This window comes from Gossypium raimondii, chromosome 3 (assembly GCF_025698545.1).
Source record: "Gossypium raimondii isolate GPD5lz chromosome 3, ASM2569854v1, whole genome shotgun sequence".
In the NCBI taxonomy this organism is placed as follows: domain Eukaryota; kingdom Viridiplantae; phylum Streptophyta; class Magnoliopsida; order Malvales; family Malvaceae; genus Gossypium; species Gossypium raimondii.
Genome location: NC_068567.1, coordinates 4,056,974 through 4,084,041, shown reverse-complemented (window position 1 = coordinate 4,084,041; position 27,068 = coordinate 4,056,974). Strand labels below are relative to the sequence as shown.

Here is a 27,068-nt window from a genome sequence, read left to right as displayed (position 1 = left end):
GCTCGACTCCGACAGCGGTCTCAGGTAAGGGGTGTTACATCTTATTGGTATCAGAGCAGGTTTAGTCGGTTCTTGGAATATTCAGTATGAATAAGAGTCTAGCTATATATGCCATACTTATATATTTTGATAGTGTGACGACTCCTGACGATTTTGAAATGTTTTCTTTTATAGTTATGGATCCGAGCGAGCTAAATGCAGATGAAGTAGAAATGTCGCTTTGCTCCTGAAGGGCGGTGCCACCGGATATTAATGTTAGTGAAAGGCCCATTTAGGTTAGTCGGGGAGGAGGGCTCGAAGCCTTTTTCCAAGCTATAAATGATTGGTTTGCGAGTTAGTTCGCCGAATCCGGTGAGACCTCCACCCCTCATGATTCTCGGGTTCCCCATGTAGCTTCTCCGGCCGCGGTATAGTTATTAGGGAAAGACCACGATTGATAAGATCGAGAAAACAATGGGCTGAAGAATTTGAGCTACTAAAGGCGATGATGCCATAGTTCAAAACAAAATTTCGGCTCGAAAATACCGAGTTTTGGTGGTTGATCGCCTCCCATTACACTTCAAGATCCCGACTATGTTTGATAATACTATATGAAAGAAAAAGAAATAAAAGAAGTATAAGCTTAGTAAGTTTACTTGTCATTTAACATAAATAATGATATGCAAGTATCATGTTCTTAAGTGATAGCTTAAGATTACAACTTACTCTTTCTTGCTGAAATATTGGTTCTCACCGACAACATAATATGTTCTTAACTCTTATAACTCACCAAGTTGCTAATTATACTTTTACTTGAACTTCCATAGAACATAACTGCTTTTCTAACCCGCTGAGCCACATTTGAATAATAAGGATACTTGCTTTCAGATTCCGATAATAACATGCCAAAGCCATGTCCCGCATATGGTCTTACATGGGATGTTTCTTGTACCGCCAATGCCATGTCCCGATATGGCCTTACATGGGAGTTCTCATATCGGTGCTCCATTCCATATCCTGCATATGGTCTTACTGGGACCTCTCATCTTGGTACAACGCCATGTCCTGCATATGGTCTTACATGGACCTCTCATGATCTCAATGATGCCAATGCCATGTCCTGCATATGGTCTTACATGGGATCTCTTTATCCAAATGTCATGACATTTGTATCCAATACATTCCTAATGTTTCAACGGGGCTTGTATCACTAATTCTCTATCATCTCATACTTGAGTCAACATTAAATATTTTCATGAAATAAATACATAATTACTGAAAAATAACAGCATTAATAATAATTATGGAAATATTATGCTTATTTATCAGAACTTACCTCGGTACAAAATGTGATCAAATCTAACACTTTAGTCCTCAATTTTTTTCTTTCCCCGGCCTAGCTCTGGATTCCGGTCTTCTTGATTTATAATAGCAAATTTAGCTTATTTAATACTCACATTCATCAAAACAGTCCTTGACTCAATTTTGGAAAAATTATAGTTTTGCCCCTAAACTTTGGCATATTTATACTTTTGCCCCAAAACTCGAAAATTAAATTTCATCCCATATTTTTATGTTTTACAACATGCTGAACATTTTTCCCTTCTATGGAAACATCAAATTTCCACTCTAACACTTACTTATGAACATTAGGTATTTTTACCGATTATGTCATTTTACTCGTTTTTACTTAAAATCACTTAGCAAAAGTTGTTTAACATAATTTCAAGCTTCATATTCTACCCTAAAACATCAAAATAAACACATTTCACCTATGGGTATTTTTCCAAATATAAAACCTAGCTTAAATTATTGCTAGAATAAGTTAAATCAAGTTACCGGGACTCCAAAAACGTAAAGAACATTAAAAACGGGGATTGGGGTCACTTACTACGGAGCTTGGAAGCTTGAAAACCCTAACTATGGCTTCCCCCTTGCTAATTTCGTCCAAATGAAGAAGATGAGCACAATTTGCCATCTTTTTCCCTTTTAATTCATTTTAATTATCGAATTACCAAAATGCCCCTAACTTAAAAATTTCCTATTTCACTTATCTCATTCCCATTTTTGTCCATAATTTAACCAATGGTCTAATTACCATATAAAGATCTCCAATTTAAAATTTCATAATAATTGGACACCTCTAACATGTAGAACTCAACTTTTGCACTTTTTTACAATTTAGTCTTTTTGACTAAATTGAGTGCCCAAACGTCGAAAGTTTTGAACGAAATTTTCACGAAATCATTCTATGAAATTTTAGGCCATAAAAATATAGTAAAAATAAATTTTTCCTCATCGGATTTGTGGTCCCGAAACCACTATTCCTGTAACACCCCCTACCCGTATCTGTCGCCGGAATGGGATACGAGGTATTACCAGATTTTACTAATTTTTTTTAAAACTCAATATAACCCCTTTATAAATATCTAATCTTCCCTGCAAATTTTAAACCGAGATCAATCCGACACAACCAATCCATTTCAATATATTTTCAAGATAGATTTATTGTATTCATAAGATAATCTCATCACATACCAAAACCAAAATTTGTTAGCCATATTAATGGCTAACCGTACATTCATTCCACATTAACATCTACTTTACTAGCTTATACATGCCATTGATTTCCAAAATAAAGTTTCTTTATGTACCGAGATCTTGAGGTTGATAGTGTGATGTGTCTCTGACCAAATCCGACCTCCGAGCTCTTAACTCTACAAACAGGGAAAAAAGAAACAGGGTAAGCACTTTGTGCTTAGTAAGCTCATGTAATAGGAATTATACTTACCTAATATTTTCCATACAATGTAATAAACATTCATACACCCATTCCATACATTATTCCCCTATCATGCACAAACTCAACATTCAAATTAGTCCAATAATTTTCCATGTATCAATAATTTTTATCATGATTGATGAGCTCATCAATTCCATGATTTCTATTTCCTTGTTATTTTTCCATATTTATCCCGTTGAATTTCTCAGAATTTTGATGGATTTTCAGAAGTACACCTACGTGTACAAATCTGGGTCCGTCAATTCATATTCATGTGCGCACATTTCCATTTCAGAGAGCACACTCCCGCGAACCTCATTCTTACAGCGGGATTACCAGTCTAGGCTAAATCCCCTGTAATATAAACTCATAGAGTATTGTCGCGATTACCAGTCTAGGCTAAATCCCCTGCAACAACAATTACTCTAATGAGCTTGGATCTGAATTACCAGTCCAGGCTAAATTCAGACCCTAATTCGGATTACCCGTCCAGGCTAAATCCATTTTCCACATATTCTTCGAGAGGGCTATATCAGGATAGGATCACCCGTCCGGGCTAGATCCTTTTTACCGTCAATTCCTTTTTAGAGATCTATCGAATTTTCCTTTCATTCAACCGGGATTTATTTCCTCTTTTCATCAAGAATATCAATACTTCATCAGTTATCATACAATAAACATCCAAATCATATTCACATCAATAACAAACATTTCAAGCATTTATGAATATAATTCAAGTTACATGAACTTACCTCGATACTTGTTCGTAAATAAAAAATCTACTAATCCCGAATTTTTTCTTTTCCTCGATCTTGCTTCGTATTTGAATTTTCCAGATCTAAATAAATAAATTTAATCATTAATCTAATACATTTCTTGTTCATATGTAACATTCTCTATAATTCCATTATTATTTATAGTGCATTCAAAGTTATCTCACTGAGTCACAGTCACTAAATTATTTATATCTTAAGCTACGGAACTCCAAATTAAGATCCGTTAATTTTCCCTAAAACTAGACTCACATATCTTCTTACCAGAAAATTTTAAGAATTTTTTGTTTAGCCAACAAGTACAGTTTATTATTTAAAGTTTCCCCTATTTCATTGTTTGACAGTTCTGACCCCTCTTCACTAAAAATTAATTATCTCATTGTACAGAATTCGGATGATGTTTCCACTTGTTTCTTATGAAAATAGACTCATTAAGGATTCTAACCATATAAATTATAACTCATAATAATTTTTTACAATTTTAATGATTTTCTAAATTCAGAACAGGGGAACCCGAATTCATTCTGACCTTGTATCACAAAATCTATTATATCTCATGATTTACAATTCCATTAATTAAACCATTTCTTCTATGAGAAACTAGACTCAATAAGATTTAATTTAATATTTTATTCATCCTATAATTCCACCTCTACAATTTTTGGTGATTTTTCAAAGTTGGACTACTGCTGCTGTCCAAAACTGTTTTAGTGTATGATGTTAATTACCATTTTTCCCTAAACTTTCAATAAATGATAATTTCATCCCTGCTCAATTAACCTTTCATTTGAGCTGATTTTTCTCAATTAACACTATATTCCATCACTTTAAACTACTTTATAACCTTTGGAAATCATAATTTTAGCACTAGACTTTAATTCCAAACATTTTCACAATTAGGTCCTATAAATCAATTTCTATTGAAATTACCTAATAAAATCATTTCATAAACAAATTAAAGCTTCACTTTCATGCTATTTCATCATGAACTTACAGCACTCAACCATAGTGACTTTAAATTTCATCCATGAAATAAAAAACTAATGAATTTAGTAATAGGACCTAGTTGTAAAAGTCTTAGAAACACAAAAATTATAAGAAAAAGGCAAGAATTAACTCACTTGGGGCAAAAATTATGAAAAACCAGCTTGAAGAAACCCTTAGGACGTTTTTTGGCTGATGATAATGCAGAAAAATAAAGAGATTTCTAGATATTCCACTTTAGTCTTAATTTTTAAAGTAAATTTTGCAATATTCCAATTTTACCCTTAATTCTTCAATTCTCCTGATTTTTCTCAGCGTATGCCGCCCAAAAAATCTTCTTTTGGGCTTATTTTCAATTTATGTCCCTCTTCATTTAACAATTGAGCTATTTAATCCTTCTAGTAACTTTTACACCTTTTTCAATTTAGTCCTTTTCACTTAATTGACTACCCAAATATTAAAATTTTCTAACGAAATTTTAATACCATATTACTAACACTTCATAAATATTTATAAAAATATTTTTGACTCGGTTTTACGAGATCGAGGTCTCGATACCTTATTTTTACTCAATTTCTTCAATAATTTCTTTTTCTAACTAATCACTAAATCGGTAAAATTTTTCTATCTATATTTTCATACTATTTTCCTATCATACCAATATTCATGCAAAAATATTAAAATAAATTTCTCTTTAAATCGGATTTGTGGTTACGAAATCACTATTCCGATAACCTTGAATTTGGGCCATTACAATTCCGACTAGGCCCAAAATCGAGATGTTACAGCAACGGTCTCGGGTAAGGGGTGTAACAAAAATCCTTTGAAAGTTTGAGCATGTACTTTAATTTTTTTAAGAAACCTCAATTTTACTCCTACAATCATAATTTTAACAATTTTTTTTACATTTTATTATTTTATCAATAATTTATATTTATTAAGAACACATTACTTAAATATTTTTATATTATTTTTATTTCTATCACCCAAATAGTGAGAATAGACTAATTAATATTGGAAAATTTGATTTCAAATATCTATTTTATTTATAAAGCACTTTATTAAGTTGGTGTTCTACCATCAATGGGGTTCTAGTTAGACCTAGTCATAAGCATGTCACCCGTCTAGGATTAAAGATAAACCCAAAAAGTGAGAGGGTTTGAGCAAAAATATTGACCTAAAAATGGGTTTGGTTAAAAAAAAGTCCATTTTTTAAATGGGTCAAGCTTCGAGTAGGATTTTTTAGCCCAACCTAGCCCAAATCAGTCTAAACTTTCTTTTTCGTTGTTGTTTTGTTGTCATTTCATTAGTATCTTGCTACTATTTTAAAGGCATTATTTGATAAGTTGCAATTGTCTTAATGTTATTTAAGTATTTTAACTTTTTTTAAATTGTTAGAAAATATTTATTTTAATATTTTTAGTGCATTTGATGTATTATGTTTTTTTAAATTTATTTGTAACAGCCCAATTTTCAGTAGTGTCAGAACAATGATTTGAGATCACTAAATTCGACGAAAAAGTTAGAAATATTTTTGAATCAGTGAATTTTGTGATTTAAAAGAAATTATTAGGTAAATTGGGTCAAAAACGAGGTATCGAGACCTCGATATCATAAACTGAGCCGTAAATATTTTTATAAATATTTACGGAGTGTTAATAGGGTAGTATTAAAGTTTCGTTAAGAAATTTTAACGTTTCGATGGTTAATTATGAAAAAGGATTAAATTGCAATAGAGATAAAAGTTTAATTATAGATTAAAGAAGAGTTAAAAGGACCAAATAGGCAATTATGCCTTTTTCCAAAGTTGAGGCGGCATAAGTATAAAAATCTGAGATTTTTATGTGTTAAAAAATATTATTATATTATAGTAATGATTATGTTTTTATATTATATTATTATATTATTATATATATATGACAAAGAAAGAAAGAAAAGAAACAGAGAGCAAAACAAAACAGAGAAGGGAGAAAGAAAGAAACAGAGAGCAAAACGAAACAGAGAAGGAAGGAAGGAAAGAAAGAAAGAAAAAGAAAAAGAGAAATTTGGGGTTTTAAGGTTCAGAGTTAATTTGGTAAGTCAATTTAATCCCTTTTCTCTTAGTTTTGAAGTTTTTGGAATCCTAGAGATAAATACTACTTGATTTATGTTGATATTTTGAAAGTTAGTAGATTATTAGATGATGTTCATGTTGAATAAATTGAAGTGTTAGGGGGTTAAATTGATTGAATTTCAAGTTAGAAGTTAGTAAAGGATTTAATTGTAAAATAAAGTGTAAGTTTTGAATAGTAGGGACTAAATTGAGAGAATTTCGAAATTAGGGATTTATGGTGAAATTGAAGAGGTAAAATGAGTTTATAGTAAGAATTAAGAGAGAATATAGAGTTAGATTGGGAAAAATAAAATTAGTATTGATAAGGGATTAAATTAGAATTTGGGTAAAGTTTAGGTATAAAAGAAAATATTTTAATGAAATTGTGTATTAATGATTTTTAATTGTTTAATTACGTAGCTAATGTCGTGCACGAGTCATTGTCCGAGAAAGGAAAGGGGAAAGTGGACAAGGAGTGACTCGAGAGAAATTCCGGTTAGTATTACTATAATTCGAATTTAATTATTAATTGTTAAAATTTAAATTAATATACATGATAAGCAAATTGAGGTAAGCATCGCGACTGAATTGAATGATAAATACGTATTGGTATTGAATTTATTAATAGTAATTGTTGAATTTTGAATAATATGTTTAGTATTAAAAAAATAGATGAATATTGATATTGAATTGTACATGAATTCGATTGGAAAATGAATTAAAAATATATATATGAATGGAATAAAAGTGAATTAAATTGTGAATAAGTGTGATATATGTGAATGGTGGAATAAGTAGTAAATTGTAATGACGGAGAAATGATAAATCTTTTTGAAATAATTTTGTAAAGTATTTAAATAAATGAGATTCAGATTTAATGCCCAAGTAGATGGAATTTAGAACTACCAGGATATTAGTGGCATGCCATTAAGGAACTTATTAAGGAACTTTAGCGCGCTCTCTGATATTAGCACGTGGGTGCTCTCTGATATTAGCACGTTGGTGCTCTCGATTATTAGCACGTTGGTGCTCTCGATATTTAGCACGGCGGTGCTTCTCTTTAACACATTTGTGCTCTCTATATTTGTTCCGTATATCCGGGGTGTTCTGTAAAATCTACTTTGGGCTAAGATTATAAGCTGTGGACAAAAGTGAATCATTAATGTGTTAAGGTAAGTCTTATAAAGTTTATATGTACCGTTTTAGGCATAATGTGCCGTATTGGTGTGTTTTGGTTGGATCCGTGTATCCGCCAAGATCTGAGTCAAGTTAATAGGGGTAAATGAATAATTTTGATAATATAAATTTTTATTGAATGATCTTGAATATGAATTGAAATAGCTATTGTTAAGAAGTGAGAAGTGAAAATAAAATAATTTGAAAGAGTGAAATAATATGTGAATTTAACTGAATACAAGTTATTGAAATTTAGTTATGGATTTAATGAATAAATTGAGTGTTAAAAGATTTAAAGTACATATTGATTATAAATAGAAATGATAATGAATGAGTTGATAAATTGATTGAATTTGTATGAATTGGAATGAATTATTAGAATGAGATGTCGAAAAATCCAATAGAATTGAGATAGTGAAATAAGGTATGAATACAATTAAATACAAGAATTGAAATATTGCTTATTGTTATTAATGATCAAGTTGAGTTAAAGTATGAGATAATTAATGAATAATTGTAGACATAAATTAAATGTATATAAATTATCAATTAATATTATTAATTTGAATTATGGTAATACCACTGAGTATACCCATACTCAGCGTACGGTTGTTTCCGTGCGCAGGTTAGTAAAAAAACCAGTGTTCGATCCAGCATCCAAAGTAATCCCGACCTCAGAGACATTTTAGTGATGTACCTTTCTGTTGATAATGTCGCATGTACCTAGGTTATGTATAAACCTAAGTGATGTATAGGGATTAGTCATTTTGAATGTTGTATCTATGAGATTGCTAAAGAAAGAGGTGTGAGTATGTGATAATGTTTGGCTTTTAAAATGGTTAAGTACGAAAATCAAGAAAGAGTAAATTTTGCAAAGAAACAGAATTCAGGCAGCAACAGTGACTTAACTTTGAAAAATCACCTAGGATAGTATAAAATGAATTAGAGGGTGAATGATATATGAAATGAAAGATTATTGAGTCTATTTTTATAGAAAAATAACGGTTTAGCAAAAAGAAATTTATATTTTAAGATATGTGAATTTTAGTGAGAAATGGTCAGATCTATTTCTGGAGTCCCCTGTTCCGAGTTTAGAAAATCACTAAAATGGTATAAAAATATTTATGAGTTGTAGTTTATATGTGTAGAATCCTTATTGAGTCTATTTTCTGTAGAAATAAGTGGTAATATCATATGAAAATCCTATAATGAGAAAATTTATTTTTAGTACCAAGGGTCAGGACAGTCGAGTGAAGAAACAGGGGAGAATTTAACTAATAAACTGTACTAATTGGTCAAACCAAGAATTCTGAAAATTTTATGGTAGAAAGATATATGAGTCTAGTTTCAGGAAAAATTTACGAAATTAAATTTGGAGTTCCGTAGCTCGAGTTATAATCAATTTAGTAACTGCTGCGCGATTGGACAGATTACTGTAAACAGTGAAATTAATTTTTAAAACGAATTTTTATGCCCCGAATTAGTAAGATAAGCTAAGTAATGCCTCGTACTCGATTCCGGCAACGGTCTCGGGTAAGGGGTGTTACATTATTTTTATATAAAGTTAATCTAAAAAAATTAACACGGGCAGGCCGGATCAAACTCCGGATCAATATTTTAGGTCCATTTTTCGGGTCAAAACAGATCAAACCCGGACTAAAGGTAATCATAGACCGAGTTGGATGCAGGTTCAAGCTAGGTCAGACCCTAATAGAATTTTAAGCCTGATTGGTAAGTTCAACCTGATAATAAACTTAAATTTTTACCTAAACCCAGCCTGAATCCGAGCCATCTCTACCCATTAAATTTGGAACTGAATGCTGAATAAGTATACAAGTACATATTGGTGACTTGGAATTGAATGCTGAAAAAGTATACATACAAGTACATAGTGGAATAAGTATACAAGTACATAGTGATGACCCAATGGCCATCCTTAAAATGGTAAAATTTTAGTTTAGGCCCTTTATAATTTATAAAGTTTTAGATTAGTTGTAATGACCCAAAATTTACGGGCATCGGAAAAGTATAATATCGGGCCTCCGTCTTAATAATTTGAGTTCGAAAATATTTATTAGAAATATTTACGAGACTAGTTGTGTGTTTAATTAGATTTTTATTTAGTGAATTTAGCTTAATTATGAGTAATTAGCAAAAAGGATTAAATTGCAATAGAAGTGAAAGTTTAATTATAGATTAAAAGAAAATAATAGGGACTAAATAGGCAATTATGCCAATTGCCAAATTTGAGGCAGCATAAGCATAAAAATCTGAGATTTTATGTGTTAAAATATGTATATATATATATATATATATATATTCTTAATAAATAAGTATATAATAAATTAATTATATTATATTATATTATTATTATATAAAAGAAATAAATTTAATGGTGCCAAATGTATGGTAATAAAGTTGTACAAATGTAATAAAATATGTATATACACTTGTATTATAATTAAATAGATATTTGTTTTAATTAATATAATATAAAGTAAGAAAGAAACAGAATAGAAGTGACGAAACAGAGAAGAAACAGGGAGAAAGAAAGAAAGAAGAAAATAAGGAAAATAGGGTTTCTAAAGCTTGGAATTTAATTTGGTAAGTCAATTTAGCCCTTTTCTCTTAATTCTAATGTTTTAGAAGTTTTAAAACAAGGTTTTGATGGAATTAAGTTGATATTTTGTAAGTTCATAGGTTTTCAAGTATAGTTTATGTTGAACAAAAGAGATGAATTAGGGATTAAATTGAATGAATTTTAAGTTAGAATTGAAAAAGGGATTAAATTGTAAAAGAAACTATAAGTTTTATGTTTTAGGGACTAAATTGAGGAAATTCGAAATTAGCAAAATATGCTGAAATTTTGATAGTTAAATTTTAGTTTGGATGAAATTTGAATAGAAATAGAGTGTGAATTGAATTAGGAAAGTAAGTGAATTTAGTTAGGATTAAATTGAGAATAATGAAGAAATTGAATAGAAATTTAATTATTTATCATAATTAGTGTTGAAATTAATAGTATAAATTATTATTATTTTCGTAGCTAACAAAGAACCCGATCCATCGGCATCAAAAGGAAAAGGGAAAGCTATCGAGGACTAAAGCGGGAGATTTACGGTTTGTATTACTATAATTCAAGTTATTTATTATTAAATGCTAAATTTTAATTTATGTGTCTAGTAAATGAAATGTGAGGTAAGTATTAATATTAGTATTAATATTATTATTAGTATTATTATTATTATGAGTGGGAATTAAATTGAATAGTTGATATGAATTAATATTTGAATTGTTTGTTGATTGAAAGCGGGAAATGAATTTGAATCGAATTGTGAATGGTATTAAATTGTATGGAAATGTATTGAGTTGTGAAAATGTGTGAATTTGTGAAATAATTATTGATTGAAAGGTGGAAAAATGATTGAATTGAAAATGTGAGAAATTGTGATTTAATTGAGAATATATGTGATTTAAATACCCTATTAACTAGTCGGGCTGAATTGGATATACTTGGCATGCCATAGGATTGGAAGAGTTCAGGGATACTTCGACCTCGAGTCGATGAGACACTGGGCGTCACTATATTTCTTCGGATGGTTTCGACGAGGTATTGGGTACCAACTTACTTCGGCTTGGCCGATGAGACACTGGGTGTCAACTATTGCTTCGAACTATCCGATGAGGCACTGGGTGCCATTCTGGTGTGTTTGGTTGGATCCGTGTATCCGCCAAAGTCCGAGTTTTGTTAATAGGGTAAATGATGAAATGATAAACCGAACGAGTTGGTCAAACGAGCTACTGAAATGAAATGAAAAAGTTGAATTGTGAATTGAAATGTGATATGAGATAGAGGAATGAACCTAAGGCTCATGATTTGTTTTAACTCAAATTGTGGATATATGATATTGGTTGATGAGTTGCTATTGTTGAGATATTGAATTTAAATTGTATATACGAATTATGCATTACATGTTTAAATATTGTTACAATTTGAATTATGGTAATACCACTGAGTATGAAATACTCAGCGTATGGTTGTTTCCGTGCGCAGGTCGATAGAAGTCAAAGGTCCCGGTTCAGCATTCAGACTAATCCCGACTTCAGCATAACTTTGGTGATGTATATTTTCCTTTGGGTAATGTGGCATGTACATAGCATGTGTATAAAGGTTGTTATGTTATAATATAAATGGTTAAAAAAATGTTAATATTAAAAGTTTATGAATTATTATGAAAGAAGTTTATCTATTTTGATTTATTTATTACCTTGTTAAATTTTAAATTGATATTATGTTGATTGAGTTTGATTAGAAGTATTTAGAATAGAAAATGTGAATGTGAAATGAATTGGTTGATTGGTTATATTTAAAAATGATATGGTTTTAAATTGTAGGGGGTTTGATGTAAAAATATGCAGAAATGCTGCCGAAATTTTTCTAAAATTGAATGAAATCAATTACTAAAATTTTATAACAATTTATGAATTATTTTAATAGGATGGTTATTTATTTAAGAATTATTTTTAAATTGCTTGGTATGTCTGGTAATGCCTCGTAACCCTGTTCCGGCGACGGTTTGGGATTAGGGGTGTTACATTAGTAATAATAAAATTGCACTTTGGTTTCTAAAAATGATAAAAATTTGATTTAAATCTTTAAAAATTATAAAGATATAACTATTAAAATGATAAAATTATATTTTTACTATCGTAAAAATATAAAATTTAATTTTGGCCCCCCAAAAATAAATTTTCTGGCTCCACCACCGTTTGTTTTTTTTTTTTTTTCAAGTACCAATACCATTTTTGAAACTTACATGAAATGTAGGCATAAATGAATAAAGGCTGAGAAATTCTTTTCTCTGTCCTATAAATTCAGTGTCATAGTCAATTCTCAAGCTCTCATACTGAACTAGGTTTAACATAAGACACCAATCATCCAGGTTCTGAAGTTACCCGCCAGAAAGCAGAGGAAATTTTGAGAAAAGGGAAGAAAAAATTGACCACAGCAATGGAGGAAACCAGACCAGTGGAAAATTAGAGATTAACACCTAACATGTTTCATTTGTTTATATTCAATACCAAATTTATGAACAATATTTTAATTTTATGATATGTGATGTCATAATAGAGATGCTTGTGGGTCGGGTCAGGTCGGGTTCAGGCTAAGTCTAAACATGATATTAAAATACTTTATGCTTGCCCAAGCTCGGCCCTATATGAAATCTGGGCCTGCAATTTTGTCCAAACCTGCATTTTTTTTTATTTTTTTTAAAAATAATTATATTTTTTATTTTGATATTTAATAATTTTATACATTTTTATTTATTAAAAATTTTTATATAGTCATCTTAACATTATTTTAATGTTTACATCAGAGTAATATTATATATTTAGTAGAGATTTTTTTTAATGTGTTTTAAATTACATAATATATAAAAATAACATAATATAAAGTATTATAAACTTAAAACGGGTTGGGTCAGGCCTTGAATGTTCAAGCACGAGCCCAACTCATATTTTAAATGGGCCTAATCTTTTACACAAGCTCATTCTTCGGGCCTAATATTTTTGCCCAAACTCTCTTAAATTTCAGGCAAGCCTTCAAGCTTGGACAAGTAACTCGGCCCATGAACAAGTCTATGTTATAACACCAAAAACTCTTTTTTCAAGTATTTACATAATTTATTTATTTAAAAATAGTGACTTTTTATATAAATAACTTAAAAGTATTAATTAAGAAAATACCTAGATAAAAAATTATTTAAGAAAATAACTTGTATGCTACAGTGAAACCCGATGCCACCTGACCAACCTGCGTCATCCATATGTCACTATGTCAGCTTTTAAAGAAAAAGAATTTTTTTTGGTATCGTCACTATGTCAGGCGTCACCCATATGTATTTTTTTTAAATACTCATAAAAAATACGAGTACTCACGATGGAGAAAAAAAAATTTAATGGGTGTCGCCAGTGTGTCAGGCGGCATCGGTAATTTTTTTAATTTCTGTCAATTAAAATAAACTGGGAAAAAATAAAAAAATAAAAAAAATTAATAGATGTTTTCGGGCTATCAGGCGGCACACATTAAAAAAATATTATATTTTTGTATTTTTTCCCATTTTATTTAAATTGATGGAATTTTGTTTCTAAAAAAATTTACCAGTGCCGCTTGACACACAGGTGGCACCCATTAAAAATATATATAGTTTTCTTTTTTTATTCTCTATCGTGAATACTCATATTTTTCACAGATATTTCAAGAAATACATATACCTGACACAATGGAGGCAAAAAAAAAACCTTTTTTTTAAAGCTGACGATTGGACAATGATTAGGCCGGAAATGTGAATGGTGTCATCGGTTAGTCAGGCGGCACCGAATATCACTGTAACGAACGGGTCATTTTCTTAAATAATTTTTGGTCCAATTTATTTTATTAATTAATTAACTTTTTTAGGTTATTTATATAAAAAATCGAAAAATAGCATTTACATAATCTATAAAGTTGTTTATCTTCAATGTTTTCTTAACTTATAAAATAATAAATAATAAATAATATTTCATAAACATTATAAATAATATAATAATTAACAATTTTTTTAGAAATAAGTTCTATTAAATAATCTTTATTTTTTATTTTTAAAATATAATTTTATTTTTATTTTAAAATAACATTATTATTAAATTTTAACCTTTGATTAAAGAAAATGATAGAGATGATAAAACTTTTATTTTTTAATAAAAGATTATTAATTATTAATTAATTTTACTCTTCTCTTAATTTATTAAATAAGTATTGAATTTTAATTTTATCATTAAAAATTCACTATTAGTAGTCAAGTGATCAAGTCATTGATTTACTGATTCGATTAGAAAATTATTACAAATTAAAAAATTTATTCAAGCGTCAATTCAATTAGTTTATACCAATTCTCTAATTAACCGGTTCAAAGTTACTTTCCAAATCGATACTTCAATTAGTTCTCGATCCAAACATCAATGCATTAATAATTAAAAATTTAAATTACTTACAAATCAAAATACAAAGACTAATTTGAAACTCCATTTGAAAGATGGAAAGTACCATTTCGTCCATGCTTTTTACTTTTCTTTTATCCTTTTATATCTGATTTTTTTAAATTTCAAATTTTATAATTAACAATTTTAAATTATTTTCATATTTCGATGTAAAGATTTTAAATATTTTATTTATTATTTATTGCATATTATTTGTAATTCAATGTCTTTAATAGTCATTTTTTATTCTCACTTCACCATTATAATTGCGTTTAAATCCAGGCAAATAACCCACAACTGTTTTTAATCTCATTGCTAGAATATCTAATCTCATCGCTATAATAATTAATCTCAATGCCACTACTATTTTTAACTTCGCCAAAGATAAACGCACCATACATTCGAAACTAAACCTAAATCTTTAATTCATTTACGTCAGAGAATCAAATTTTGTGATCTTTCTAATTGGAAAAACAATGTTGGTGGTCCATTAATTTTAGGTTCCTTGCATCTGCAAGAAGGACAATTTTTTTTGGAGACACACACCTTCCAAGAACACACAAGTCAGAAAAGCATAATTTGATGTAGAGATAAAGGATCCAAAGGTAGTTTGGCAACCTCACAACCTTAGATCTGGTATTAACTCGACTTAATCAAACACTAATTCGATTAAGAAAATTATAAAAACAATCTTTCGTATTAAGAATAGGTGAAGTTATTCTATGGCATTATAGTCTTTTTATTAAAAAAATATGCATTGATAGAACTTTGAATACTCAACCAAAGCTTTATTTTAATTTTTACGCCTCTTAATTTTATTATGCGTATTTTATTACCTTAATAAATTATATATATATATATATATATATATATATATTAATAATATTATTGATTGTCTTTGTGCCACAAATTAACTCGATGTCAACTCAAGTATTATTAATTTGATGTCTTTACGTATTTAAAATTGTTTTACTTACAATTTAATCTATTTTTAATTTAATATCGAACATATTTTCATGTATTATTACTAATTAGTTTCAAAACATACATTTCATTATTTAGTGTATGTTATTTTGAACATGCATTTATGTTCAAAATACGTAATTTTCACATATATACATGAACGAGAGAATTTCTAATAGCAGATTAAAATTTATATTTACACATCTCAATTATATTTCATATATTCAGGAGCGTAACTAGGGGGTTGGCAGGGGTCCCGCCCTCTAAAATAGACAAATTTTCATTTAAACCCTTTAAAATTTTTAAAAATTTAAGTTAATAATGGTAAAATTACACTTTTATCTCCCTAAAAATGATAAAAATTTGATTTAATCCCTTAAAAATTATAAAAATATAAAATATTAAAACGGAGAAATTATATTTTTACTATCATAAAAATTACAATTCAATTTCCATCACCTAATATATTTATATTAAATAATTTGTGTCACATAAATTTAGATTATATTCATTTATTTATATTGTGTTGATAATATCAAAAAGTTGGAAAAGGTAATAGAGGAATATCTAATACGTGTAAGTATAAAGCACTTTCCCCATGCCTACTTACTGCTCTTTTTCTTCCTTGGTGTCGACGGCTGCTACAATGCACACACCTAACCCTTTTTAAGATTTATGAAAGTTACGTTTACTGTCACTACAACTCACAGTATTTAATGACTCAAAATTAATATTTTATAAAAATGTTCAATTTTTTTCGGATTTTTGTTGGGGATGGACTCGAATAAATAATGAAAGAAAAAAGTAGAGAAGATCAAACACATAAATTTTATGTAGAAAATCCTCAGTTAAGGGGATATGAAATCGCAGACAAAAGAGACATTAACTTTTCACTAAATGAGTAAACAAAACGAGAGTATAATATAAAGAAAATAAATCTAAATGTATTAAATATACAAACTTAAACCTCTAAAACAAAGCCCTAACTCTTATAAAACGAACTCGAAAACAAAACCATAACTCTCAGAGTTCTCAAAAGGGGTACAAATATAGATACCACAAAAACTCTCACCAAAACTCATATGCGATTACATCTTATAACCCTCTCAAAAAAGCCCCGAGACTACATCTTAATTGGCCTTTTCAAAATAGGGATACAATAACCCTCTAAATAAATTAAAATTTGAAGGGCTAAAAAGACTACTTGAAGTAATCAGACTTCAACTAGAAGACAGAATCCTACTTGGAGTCTAAAACACAAATGCTTACTTTAGGAATACATAATGACGTCACATGTTTCCTCATCGTGACTTCGCGCGTACATTGAGACTTAAAATTTTGTATCAACAATCTTAAAATTTTAGAACAGAATAAGACTAATCTACGCTTGAATTAGGCCTCCAACTTCCTAGCTATGATCCTATCAACGTGGAAGTATGGGAAACTCAACATTGAATTTATCAACACAAGGTTAAAATACTATTGAAGGACCAGACAGTGATACGTAATGTGTTATGTGTATCTCATACTAACATATATGGATCAGTTTTTAATAATAGAAAACATATAGAATTTTTAATAGAACTAATTTTCTCTTTGATCTAACGTATATGGATTAATTTACATATTTTTATTAAAACATAAAATACAATCTCACTTCCAATATAAGAACTTGCACGATATTTTTACGAAAAACTCAACAAATTTTTTTATCATCCAATTACATTACTAATGACATTAAATGGCTATTATTATTGTCCATTAGTTGTTAATTAATTTACTCTTATTATGGATCTAAAGCTTGCATTTTAAATGCTTTATAAATTTAACATTTATATTATATTATATTATATTATTATATAAATTTAAGTGACTAAAGTTAAATCGGCACATTTGTTATTACAATCATTAGAAGGACATGGATTTAAATATGCTTAAACACATTTTTTTCCAATTTAAGAGTTGAAGTTGATGTTTCATGAGTAAATCGAATATCAATTCAAGTCGAAAACTATTAAAATCAATATTTTTATTATAAGTAAGAGTTTTATCCTCCAAAATAATAAAATTTCAATATTCGTAAAAATAAATGAAATTATAGGACAATCGGATCATTATATTAAAAAAATAGAAATTAAAAATAACGTATAAAATATTCATAATAGTATATGTAGAGAGTTACAATGAGCATCTGAATATGCATAATAATAATCCACAGTAAATTAAAAACATAGGATCGATTGAATCTTAACTCAGTTGGTATCGATATTGTTGTCTATGTAAAAAAACATGAGTTCGAATGTGCTGAAGCAGATTAATTCTAGACATTATATAAAAAAGAACGTAGAGAAGACGGAGGAATATTTACGTAAATAAACAAAATAAAATAATTAAAAAATAAATATCTAACCAAGATGGCAAGTTGTTCACGCAGATATATACTCACAAGGCGCCGAAGTTAGGTCGGTGACATACAGCCACTCCTCCACCAACTAAACCATCAATTTTCCTTGGACCATCCTAGTCTTCTTTTATACCCCTACTGTGAGATACCAACTAAATTCAAAATCGAGTCGAATCAAATTTTTAAATGAAAATAATGTTCGGCTTAACATTGACTAGTTCAATTAGTTAAGTCTTTCGAATCGAATGGAGTTGAATTTGATTTTGATCAAAAAAATTATATATGATATATTTTTTAAAAGAATAATATATATATTAGAAGCCGATTAAGTCAATCAATTTATTTTATACAAGTCTTGAACTGCCCATAATTTTTCAATACCGAAAAAGAAAGATATTATACATTTTAAATGCGTTAAAATCCATTCGTTTCACAATATTATAGCGAAAACAATATAAATCGAACTATAACTAATTTATTTAACCGAATCAAATAAACCGAAAACCATTGATTAAATGGATTTGGGCACCCCTATGGACCACATTTGTCCGGTTGTGGGAATAATATGGTAAATTGAACTTTCATACATGTGGTTGCAGGTCTTTATGAGCTATTAAATTTTGGAAATTAAATCTATTTGGATAGGATGGGGGAGTTGAATAAGTTGTGTGGATGGAATGTAGAGACTACTGAACCCTAGCAGCCATCATCAACATTATTATTATTATGATGATGATGATGATGATGATAAAATGTACATTGGCATGCCATGGGAGCTGCTGCAAAAAAAGTCCTCCTCGAAGTCAAATGCTCTTAAGGACAATGAATCAATGTGGGGATTAGATGAAAACCATGTGGAACCTTTTAAATACTTTTAATGTAAGGGGGGGGGGGGAGGGCGGGGGGGTAGGTAGGTACTTTACAATAATTAAAAAACTTGGCAGCCTCTACACATCCACGGCATCGACCGGAAGTGATGATGCGCGGTGAAGCGGGTGCGGAAGCAATGTGCCGGTGTAGAAACTCTTGGCAGTGGATACTGTATCCAGATCATACGATGAGCTGAGTGTTTCGGTGTTTTGGATGCTTTGGCTTGCAGAAGTGGCACATCTTTTCCCGGCGGTAGGAGGGAAATATGGAGTACGATGCTTTCCGGAAGGTAACGGTTTTAGGCTTTCTCTGTTAGGGGATGTCAAGATCGAAGATAGGGAAGCGGTTTTGTTATCGTTGTCATTCAACAAGTCGTTGAAACTTTGGGGCAAGCTGGGATATTTCGGTTTAACTCCTAATTGTTGGTCTCTAAGTTCTCTCAACTGCATTTGGTACTTGGCTTTGAGCCATCTTAGTTCTTGCCTAATTTCATTCTCGTAATCATCAAATAAACCCGAATCCATTGAACCGTAGGCTGAAAAAGAGTTCCGAGCATTGGATTCACTTTGACAGTCTATGTTTATAATTTTCTCCTCTTTTTCGGAAACCGACAGGTCGGACATTTCGTTCACTTCGTTGCAGCAAATGTCCTTTGGTCCTGGCGGAATTAGTTCTGACCCTTCCCGTTGACCCCAAATGTCGGCATAATGGATACCGTCTGGTTGGCTCAAGGAAGCCTCTACACCTTCAGAAACACATTGTTCAGGCTCTCCAACTTGGTACGTGATCTCTTCAAACCGGCCATGGACAGTGGTGCAACCGTGTTTCGAGCACTCGAGAACTTGCAGGTTCTTGGCACCTGCACTACTCGATGATAAGAAATCTGAAAGGTGGCCATTCAAAGCACAATTTTGACAAAAACTAGAACCCGTGCATATCGAGTTTTCATCTATGCCCAAGCCCCTCTTCCACTGTGGCACCAAAGATGCGATTTCCCCATCAATCATATCTGCTATTTTAGTGACATCTTGGTCCGTGATATCAAGCTCAGAAACCATTTCAGTTGCAACACTCAACGCAGTATCTGACTCGATGTCAAACGGAAAGTAGATATTCCGGATTCGACCTGCTTATATATAAAATTTGTAACATTAATCCATTGTAGAATCACAAAAAAAAAAAAAGGAAAGAAAGAATAAAATGAACTCTAACCTTCTTTATCTGCAATTCTAAGCCTCAAAAATATGCCATCATCATCTCTCCTTTTGCCCTTGATTATAAGGTCAACATCTCCCAAATGACCATCTTCGAGATCTAATTCACTTGTTTCGTATTCAAGCGAGTTATAGCCGATATTGCTCTCATGTCCATAACCGAGATAATTGCTGTATCCATTGACCAAGGAACTGTTGTTACTAACATGAACATCGTAAAGAGGTTGTCTCATGAGAGGTCCAGCGTCATAGCTGTCTCTTTGGTACTCAATTAGTCTCAAATCCGACCCATAATCATCGATTTGAAGAAAAGGGTCTCTTAGAAGCTCCATGGCAGTAAGCCTATGAGATACGGTAGCTAAACATTTCTCGATAAATTCTCTAACCTCGGGATCCTTTACCTTGTATAAAGCCTCTGGCTTTTTTCCCTATACCAAACATAAAATATGTCACAAGTCAATCTAAACACTAAAAACACAAATTTTTAGCGAGGGTTATGGTTCATACCAAAACAACTTTCTTATAGATCTGAGCAGGATGAGTACATTCACTATATGGATATTCAAAAGTAACCATCTCCAATATGCACATCCCAAATGAATATATATCAACTAGTTCATTATATTCCTCTTCATACACCTCGGGAGCCATAAACTCCGGCGTTCCTAATACCAAACAAATAATCCAGCCGTAAGGTCATTTTATCGATGTTCATTGAGCGTAAAAGAAAAGTATGTTCGTCAACATACCGACACAACGAGCGGCGTGGGATTTACGGAGGATCGCAGCCAAGCCTAGATCACCGATTTTGACTTCCCCTTGGTTGCCATTAATGAAAATGTTGTCACACTTAAGGTCTCTATGAATAACAGGAGGGTCACGGCTATGTAAATACAAAAGCCCTCTTAAAATCTGTCTACACCAATGCTTCACAGCTCTAATGTTTACCTTCCTATGTTTCAACCTGTACCTATATTCCAAAAAAACAAACATGGATTAATTTAGAAGACCTCCATTGGAACCAAAATTGAGACAATAGAGACAAGACAGGATGGTGTGTGTACTTACTGTCTGAGAGTACCAGAAGTGAACATCTCAGTAACAAAGTTGATGTTCCTGTTGGAAGTATCAACCCAAGAAGTGTAGAATTTCATTATGTTTTCATGTTTTAAGGTTTTAAGGAGATGGATTTCACAGTACAATCTCTCTAAATCATCTGAACTTTGTAATAAATCATGAAGTTTCACTTGGTTCCATGCTACTTCAATTCCTTCATATTCATCAAAAGCCTTGTAGCTGTAAAAAAAAAAAAACAATTTTAAACAAACAAATACACAAACACACACCATACAAGAAAGAGAAACAAAGAAAGCATTTTCCTTACACTGTCTTTGAAGACCCTTTGCCAAGAATTTCATTATACTAAAAAAAAAAGAACAAACTTTGGCATCAAAATAAAAAACTTTAAATTCTCAGAGAAACAAAAACAAAATTTGACAAAAAGGGTATTTAGTTATTTACCCTTCCATATCTACCAGTAGGATCAACTTCAACAAAGTCAGAATCAGAACAATCAAGTTCAAAGCTTGTTTCACCATTCATTCCTAGTTTTAAGAACTCAACAATGGTTTTTTCTAAAAAAAAATGGGTAAGAAGAAGAAGAAGAAGAAGAATCAGTGAAGGAAATGAAAAAGGGCAAAGAAAACTAATGAAATCTGTTGTTTTCTTTAATGGGATTGTGGAGAAAAGCAAAGAGATAGAGAGGAAGGGGGGGATATATTCAAAAGGAGAAGTGTTTAAAAGGTTTAATTGCCAACTAATAACTACGGAAAGGAAAACGAGGCAAGGATTTTCACAAGGTTGTGTGTCTGCTGCCTGCTTTGCACCCAAAGACAAAAACCCAACCCCCTCTTTCTTCCTCTTTTTCAACTCCCTCTCTCGCTTCTATCTCATCACGAGCTGTAAAAAACAATTAAAATGAATAAACTGCACCAAAGGTCCCTAAACTATTGATAAATTTATGTTTGAGTTACTAAATTTCAAAAAGTTATAAAATGGTCACTGAACTATTTCAAAGTTTTCATTTAAGTCAATAAGCTGTTAAAATTGCAGTTGTATGGCTTTCTTCGTACTCACCCCCATCACCAATCCAAAGGGTAAACTTCGCCTCCTCTTCTATAGTTTAGTTTTTTCATGAAATAACTTTGAATACCACCAATACGCGAACCAAAATTCAAGTAGTTTTCTTCTCCAATCTCCAATAATGACCATCAGATCAACTTGGATCTAAGATATGGTCTTCTACTCGTCAATGGGTATTCTTCCACCGTACCGATTATTGAATTGTCGCTCAAAGATCACCAACTGGACAAAAAAATAAGAGTTAACAATCCAGTTACTTAAATAAAAGCATTTGAATAGTTTAATGACTATTTTGTAACTTGTTGAAATTGAGTTGTCAAAACGTAAACCTACTAATAGTTTAGTGACCTTGGGTGTAGTTTACCCAAAAATTAAAATTAGGGGAGAAGGGTTAATTCACCAAACGTCCACAAATTATCTCCTGGATTTTAAATTAGTTCATAAACTTCAAAATGTTTAAACTATGCCCTCAAAGTATCGGTTTTGTATCAATCATATCGCTTCATTTGGTTTTTAGAATCGAGTCGGACTTAACCTCTCAATTGAACCGAAAATCGAAAATCCTACTTAGAACATTGTGTTAAATGCTAATTCAAATATAACATGGAACATATCTAAACACGAGTATCAAATTATAAACTCATATGCACCTATCTATAGAATTATAGGCCAATTTTCAATGACATTGTACACCTATCATACAGTCAACTTGGACCGAACGTGTTAAAAAAGAAGAAGGAAATAGTCCCTTAAATTTCAATTTAACCCAAATTGCCCATGCAGTATATAAACACATGTATTTCGTATACTTCAAATATCCTCCACATCGTATTGAAATTGGACCGATGAAAGGACTTGCTTAATACAATACCAATACTTTAAGAACTCGATTACAACATTTTAAAATCTAGAACTTAGATTGTAAGGACTTGTCATGAAATTAACCTAAAAATAAGACAACTCCCCCAGTGGACTTGTGTTTCTTTCTTTCTTTCTCTTTCAATTTAAAAGTCTTCAAAACATTTTTTTTTTTGGCAACAGCTTGCACGACATGGACCAACCATTTTTCTCCTTCATATTTTTTTGTGGTTTTTATTGGACAATTAGATTTTATTTTTGGGTTTTTTTAAAAAATTATTTATTTTTGTGTCATAGAAATCTTGTGATAGCTTTTTTTATTTTATTTTATTTTATTTTGGAACATAGTTTGGTAGGAAAGTAACCTGCGGGCTATGGGCTGGGCCTATAATCAATTGACTCTTAGTATAGGATTTGATGTCACCATTTAACTCATTAATTGTCTTTTCAAGTTCAATTTTTTTGTCTTTTTTAAGAAAAATTTTAATGGAGAGAATTAAGTCTTGTACCTAAATTCGTACCATATTACACAGCTTTATCTTTTTTTAGAAATTTCAATTAAAATCAAATGAATGGATGGAAAACGTTTTAATTTGTGGTTGAATTTAGTTGGGCCAATATTTTGAAATTTCGATTATCAGTTAATTCATTCGAAATTTGATAATTAATCGAATTAATTAAACTTAACAATGTCAATTATGTGTTAATTTCAAGACATAAAATTTCAAGTAATTCAATTAACTTTCAAGACAAAAACATATATTTCAGTTAATTTCAATGTAATTTTTTATATGTTTTATTAAGGGTGTTCATTCGGTTAACCGACCCGAAATAACATTAACCGAATTAACCGACCTTTCAAAATCTTTAACCGTTAACCGAACCGAAATTTTTTCCAAAAAAATTAACCGAACGAAATTTTTCGGTTAATTGATCGATTAACCGAATTAACCGAAAATTATATGTTTTTATTTTGGTTAAAATTAACCAATTACCGAATTAACCGAATTACCGAATTACAGAATTAACGAATTACCGAATTAACCAAATTGAATCACTACATAATTAAATTATTTTTAGACTTTTAGACTTTAGTTTTAGTCTTAGTTTTAAAATTTTTTATTTATTAAATTATTTGTAATTTAATTTTATGATTGGGTTGGGTTGGGTTGAATACTTGGGTTTAGATTGGGTTTAGGTGAATAGTTGGCCTATTTATATATTATAATTTTATTTATTAATTTTTCGGTTAACGAAAAATTGATTAACCGACCGGTTTGAACCGAATTAACCGTTAACGAAAAATCAAAAATAATTAACCGACCCCCGACCGAAAAAATTCGGTTAACCGACCGATTAACCGAATTCGTTTGGTTAACCGAATTTTTTCGATTTTACCCGAATTTTGCACACCCCTATGTTTTATAATTGTTTTAATCAAAAGACAAAGATATATAAATTTCGGTTCAGTTATTTTTTTTAAAAATATTTCAGTTCGATTAACAGTTAAAAAGTTATACAATTCAATTATTTCATTTGATACGAATCCGATTCGATTAATAACCGAACAGACCGTTTCAACATCTAATGAAATCTAATATAGTATGAAATTTTTTGGATTTATAGCACTATACAAAATGCAATCTAGATATGGTTTTATTCGATTTGTTATGACATGAATATTCTATCTTTCAAAGGATATATCTTTTATTGTTTTTCTCTTTGTTATTTATGGGTTAAATTCTAAATGAGATTCGTGTCCAAGATCTATTGAAAAAGTATATAAAAGCATATAAATATATTAGGCTCTACCTTGATATTAGTGAGGGTAGAGGTATTCATATGCCAGGTTTAGGTATGATATTAATATATTTTATGTTCGTTCAAGTTCGGCCCGACTTAAAATATGAGCTTAAACTTTTGTTCAAACTTGTTCATATTTGCAAATGACTAACTCAAACCTATTTTAGGCCGGCCCATATTTTTTAAAATATTTATTTTATTTTATTTTAATATTTAATAATTTTATACATTTTTTATTTATTGAAATTTTTTATACAATCATCTTAACATTATTTTAATGCTTCCATTAAAGTAGTATTATATATTTAGTATAGGTCTTTTTTTATAAATGTGTTCTAAATTACATAATATATAAAAATAACATAATATAAAGTATTATAAACTTAAAATGGGTCGGAACAGGCTTGGGCTTTGAATGTTTAAGCCCAAGTCCAGCCCATATTTTAAATAGCCTAATTTTTTTGTCCAGACTCATTTTTCGTGCCTAATATTTTTACTGAAACCCTCCCAAATTTTGAGCGGGTAGCCCGACCCATGAACAGGTCTAAGTGGGTGTATACATAGTTGAAAATTTAATTCCTATAATTTGCGATAGAAGTATTCATGGGTCAAGTCGGGTCTAAGTATGGTATTAACATACTTTATGTTTGTTTAAGCTTAGCTCGACCTGAAATATAGGCCTAAAATTTTTTTCAAAACCCATTTCAGACTCACCCATGTATATGGTCATTTTTTAATATTTACATTATAGTGATATTGTATATTCAAAGGCGATGCCACGTGTGCTGGTGCCTTAAAATAGGAAATTTTGATTTTTTTTTCATGTTGTAATTTATAAAATGTTTAAATTATTATAGGTAAAATTGTATTTTAGCCCCCCAAAAATGATAAAATTTTGATGGAGTCCTGTACAAAATATAAACATTTAGACTTTTTAAATGGAAAAATTACATTTTATCTTTCATAAAAATATAGAATTTAGTTCCCTCAAAAAAAATTCGACTTCACCCTATATATACTATTATAGATTTAATTTTTCATGTGTTATAAATTACAAAATATATAAAAATAACATAATATAAAACATTACAAACTAAAAAAGGCTAAGTCGAGCTTGGGTTTATCAGCATAGTTTTCTTCAATTTAGATGAAAATGACAAATCATTGGATTGGATTATATGATGAACTGATTCGATGTTGATTTATTATATATGGTGGATGAAACTAGTGATTTTCAATATTGATTGAGTATTGGTTCATTGTTGATTATGTTTGGGATCTAATGAGAATTATTAAAAAATTAAGGGTTTTAATGAAAATCTTGAAAAATTTTGAAGGCCTTAATCATGATTTTCAAGACATGTAGAAGGTTTAATGTTGATTATTGAAAATGAACTTTGATGATCTAAATGATATTTTTTTAATTGAGGGGTTTATACAAGACTTAATGTTAATTTTCAAAATCTATAGAAGATTTAGTGATTATTAAAAATTAAATTTGAGGGTCTTAATGAAAATTTTTTAAAATGGAGGGCTTAATAGTAAATTGTAAAAATTTGTACCTTGGCACTCGTATCGATGTGTTTTTTCTGGTACCTTTTTGAGTTTATTAGAACACTTGTTGTGTTGCTTACAATGTTACAGCAATTGTTAATGGGAAATTTAGTCACTTTTGTTTACTTTAGATTATATCTTAGTCATTTATGTTTGAAATGTTATGTTTTAGTTATTTATGTTACCGTTTTGTTACGAAGTGGTCACTTTACGATTAAGCTTACATTACCTCCTCATGGTCTCCTACGTGATGACATCAAATGGGTTTTAAATGCTAAATTGGATGTCCTACGTGGTAGTCCAAATTAAATTTATTTAATTAAAAACTTATTTTTATCTCAGCAACTGAACATCTAAGTTGTCATTTAAAATCTATTTAGACTACCATGTAGGATTGCCGTTAGGGAGGTAACGGTAGAGTGACCACTTCGTAACAAAATGATAATGTAAGTAA

General features: G+C 30.2%; 2 protein-coding genes across 3 annotated transcripts; one reads left to right on the top strand and one right to left on the bottom strand.

Annotated features, from left to right (window-relative positions):
• The first annotated feature begins 6,450 nt into the window (after positions 1–6,450).
• LOC105796645 (uncharacterized) lies at positions 6,451–12,899 on the top strand. Its single transcript, XM_052628007.1, has 6 exons — positions 6,451–6,592; positions 7,031–7,105; positions 10,833–10,906; positions 11,314–11,542; positions 11,841–11,924; positions 12,730–12,899. Exons 2-6 carry the CDS (start codon positions 7,034–7,036, stop codon positions 12,766–12,768), a joined length of 498 nt encoding a protein of 165 aa, XP_052483967.1. The 5' UTR covers positions 6,451–6,592; positions 7,031–7,033; the 3' UTR covers positions 12,769–12,899.
• A 5,729-nt stretch (positions 12,900–18,628) lies between these two features.
• LOC105796643 (probable serine/threonine-protein kinase WNK9) lies at positions 18,629–22,166 on the bottom strand. 2 transcript variants are annotated; one of them, XM_012626404.2, is made up of 7 exons: positions 21,779–22,166; positions 21,642–21,679; positions 21,326–21,553; positions 21,007–21,227; positions 20,765–20,922; positions 20,256–20,685; positions 18,629–20,169 (listed from the first exon to the last, which is right to left on the bottom strand). In XM_012626404.2, the coding sequence occupies exons 1-7, from the start codon at positions 21,857–21,859 to the stop codon at positions 19,121–19,123; spliced, it is 2,205 nt and encodes a 734-aa protein (XP_012481858.1). In that variant the 5' UTR covers positions 21,860–22,166; the 3' UTR covers positions 18,629–19,120. The 2 variants fall into 2 exon arrangements, with proteins under 2 accessions (XP_012481858.1, XP_052483966.1); XM_052628006.1 differs by lacking the exon at positions 21,642–21,679.
• Positions 22,167–27,068: the final 4,902 nt, after the last annotated feature.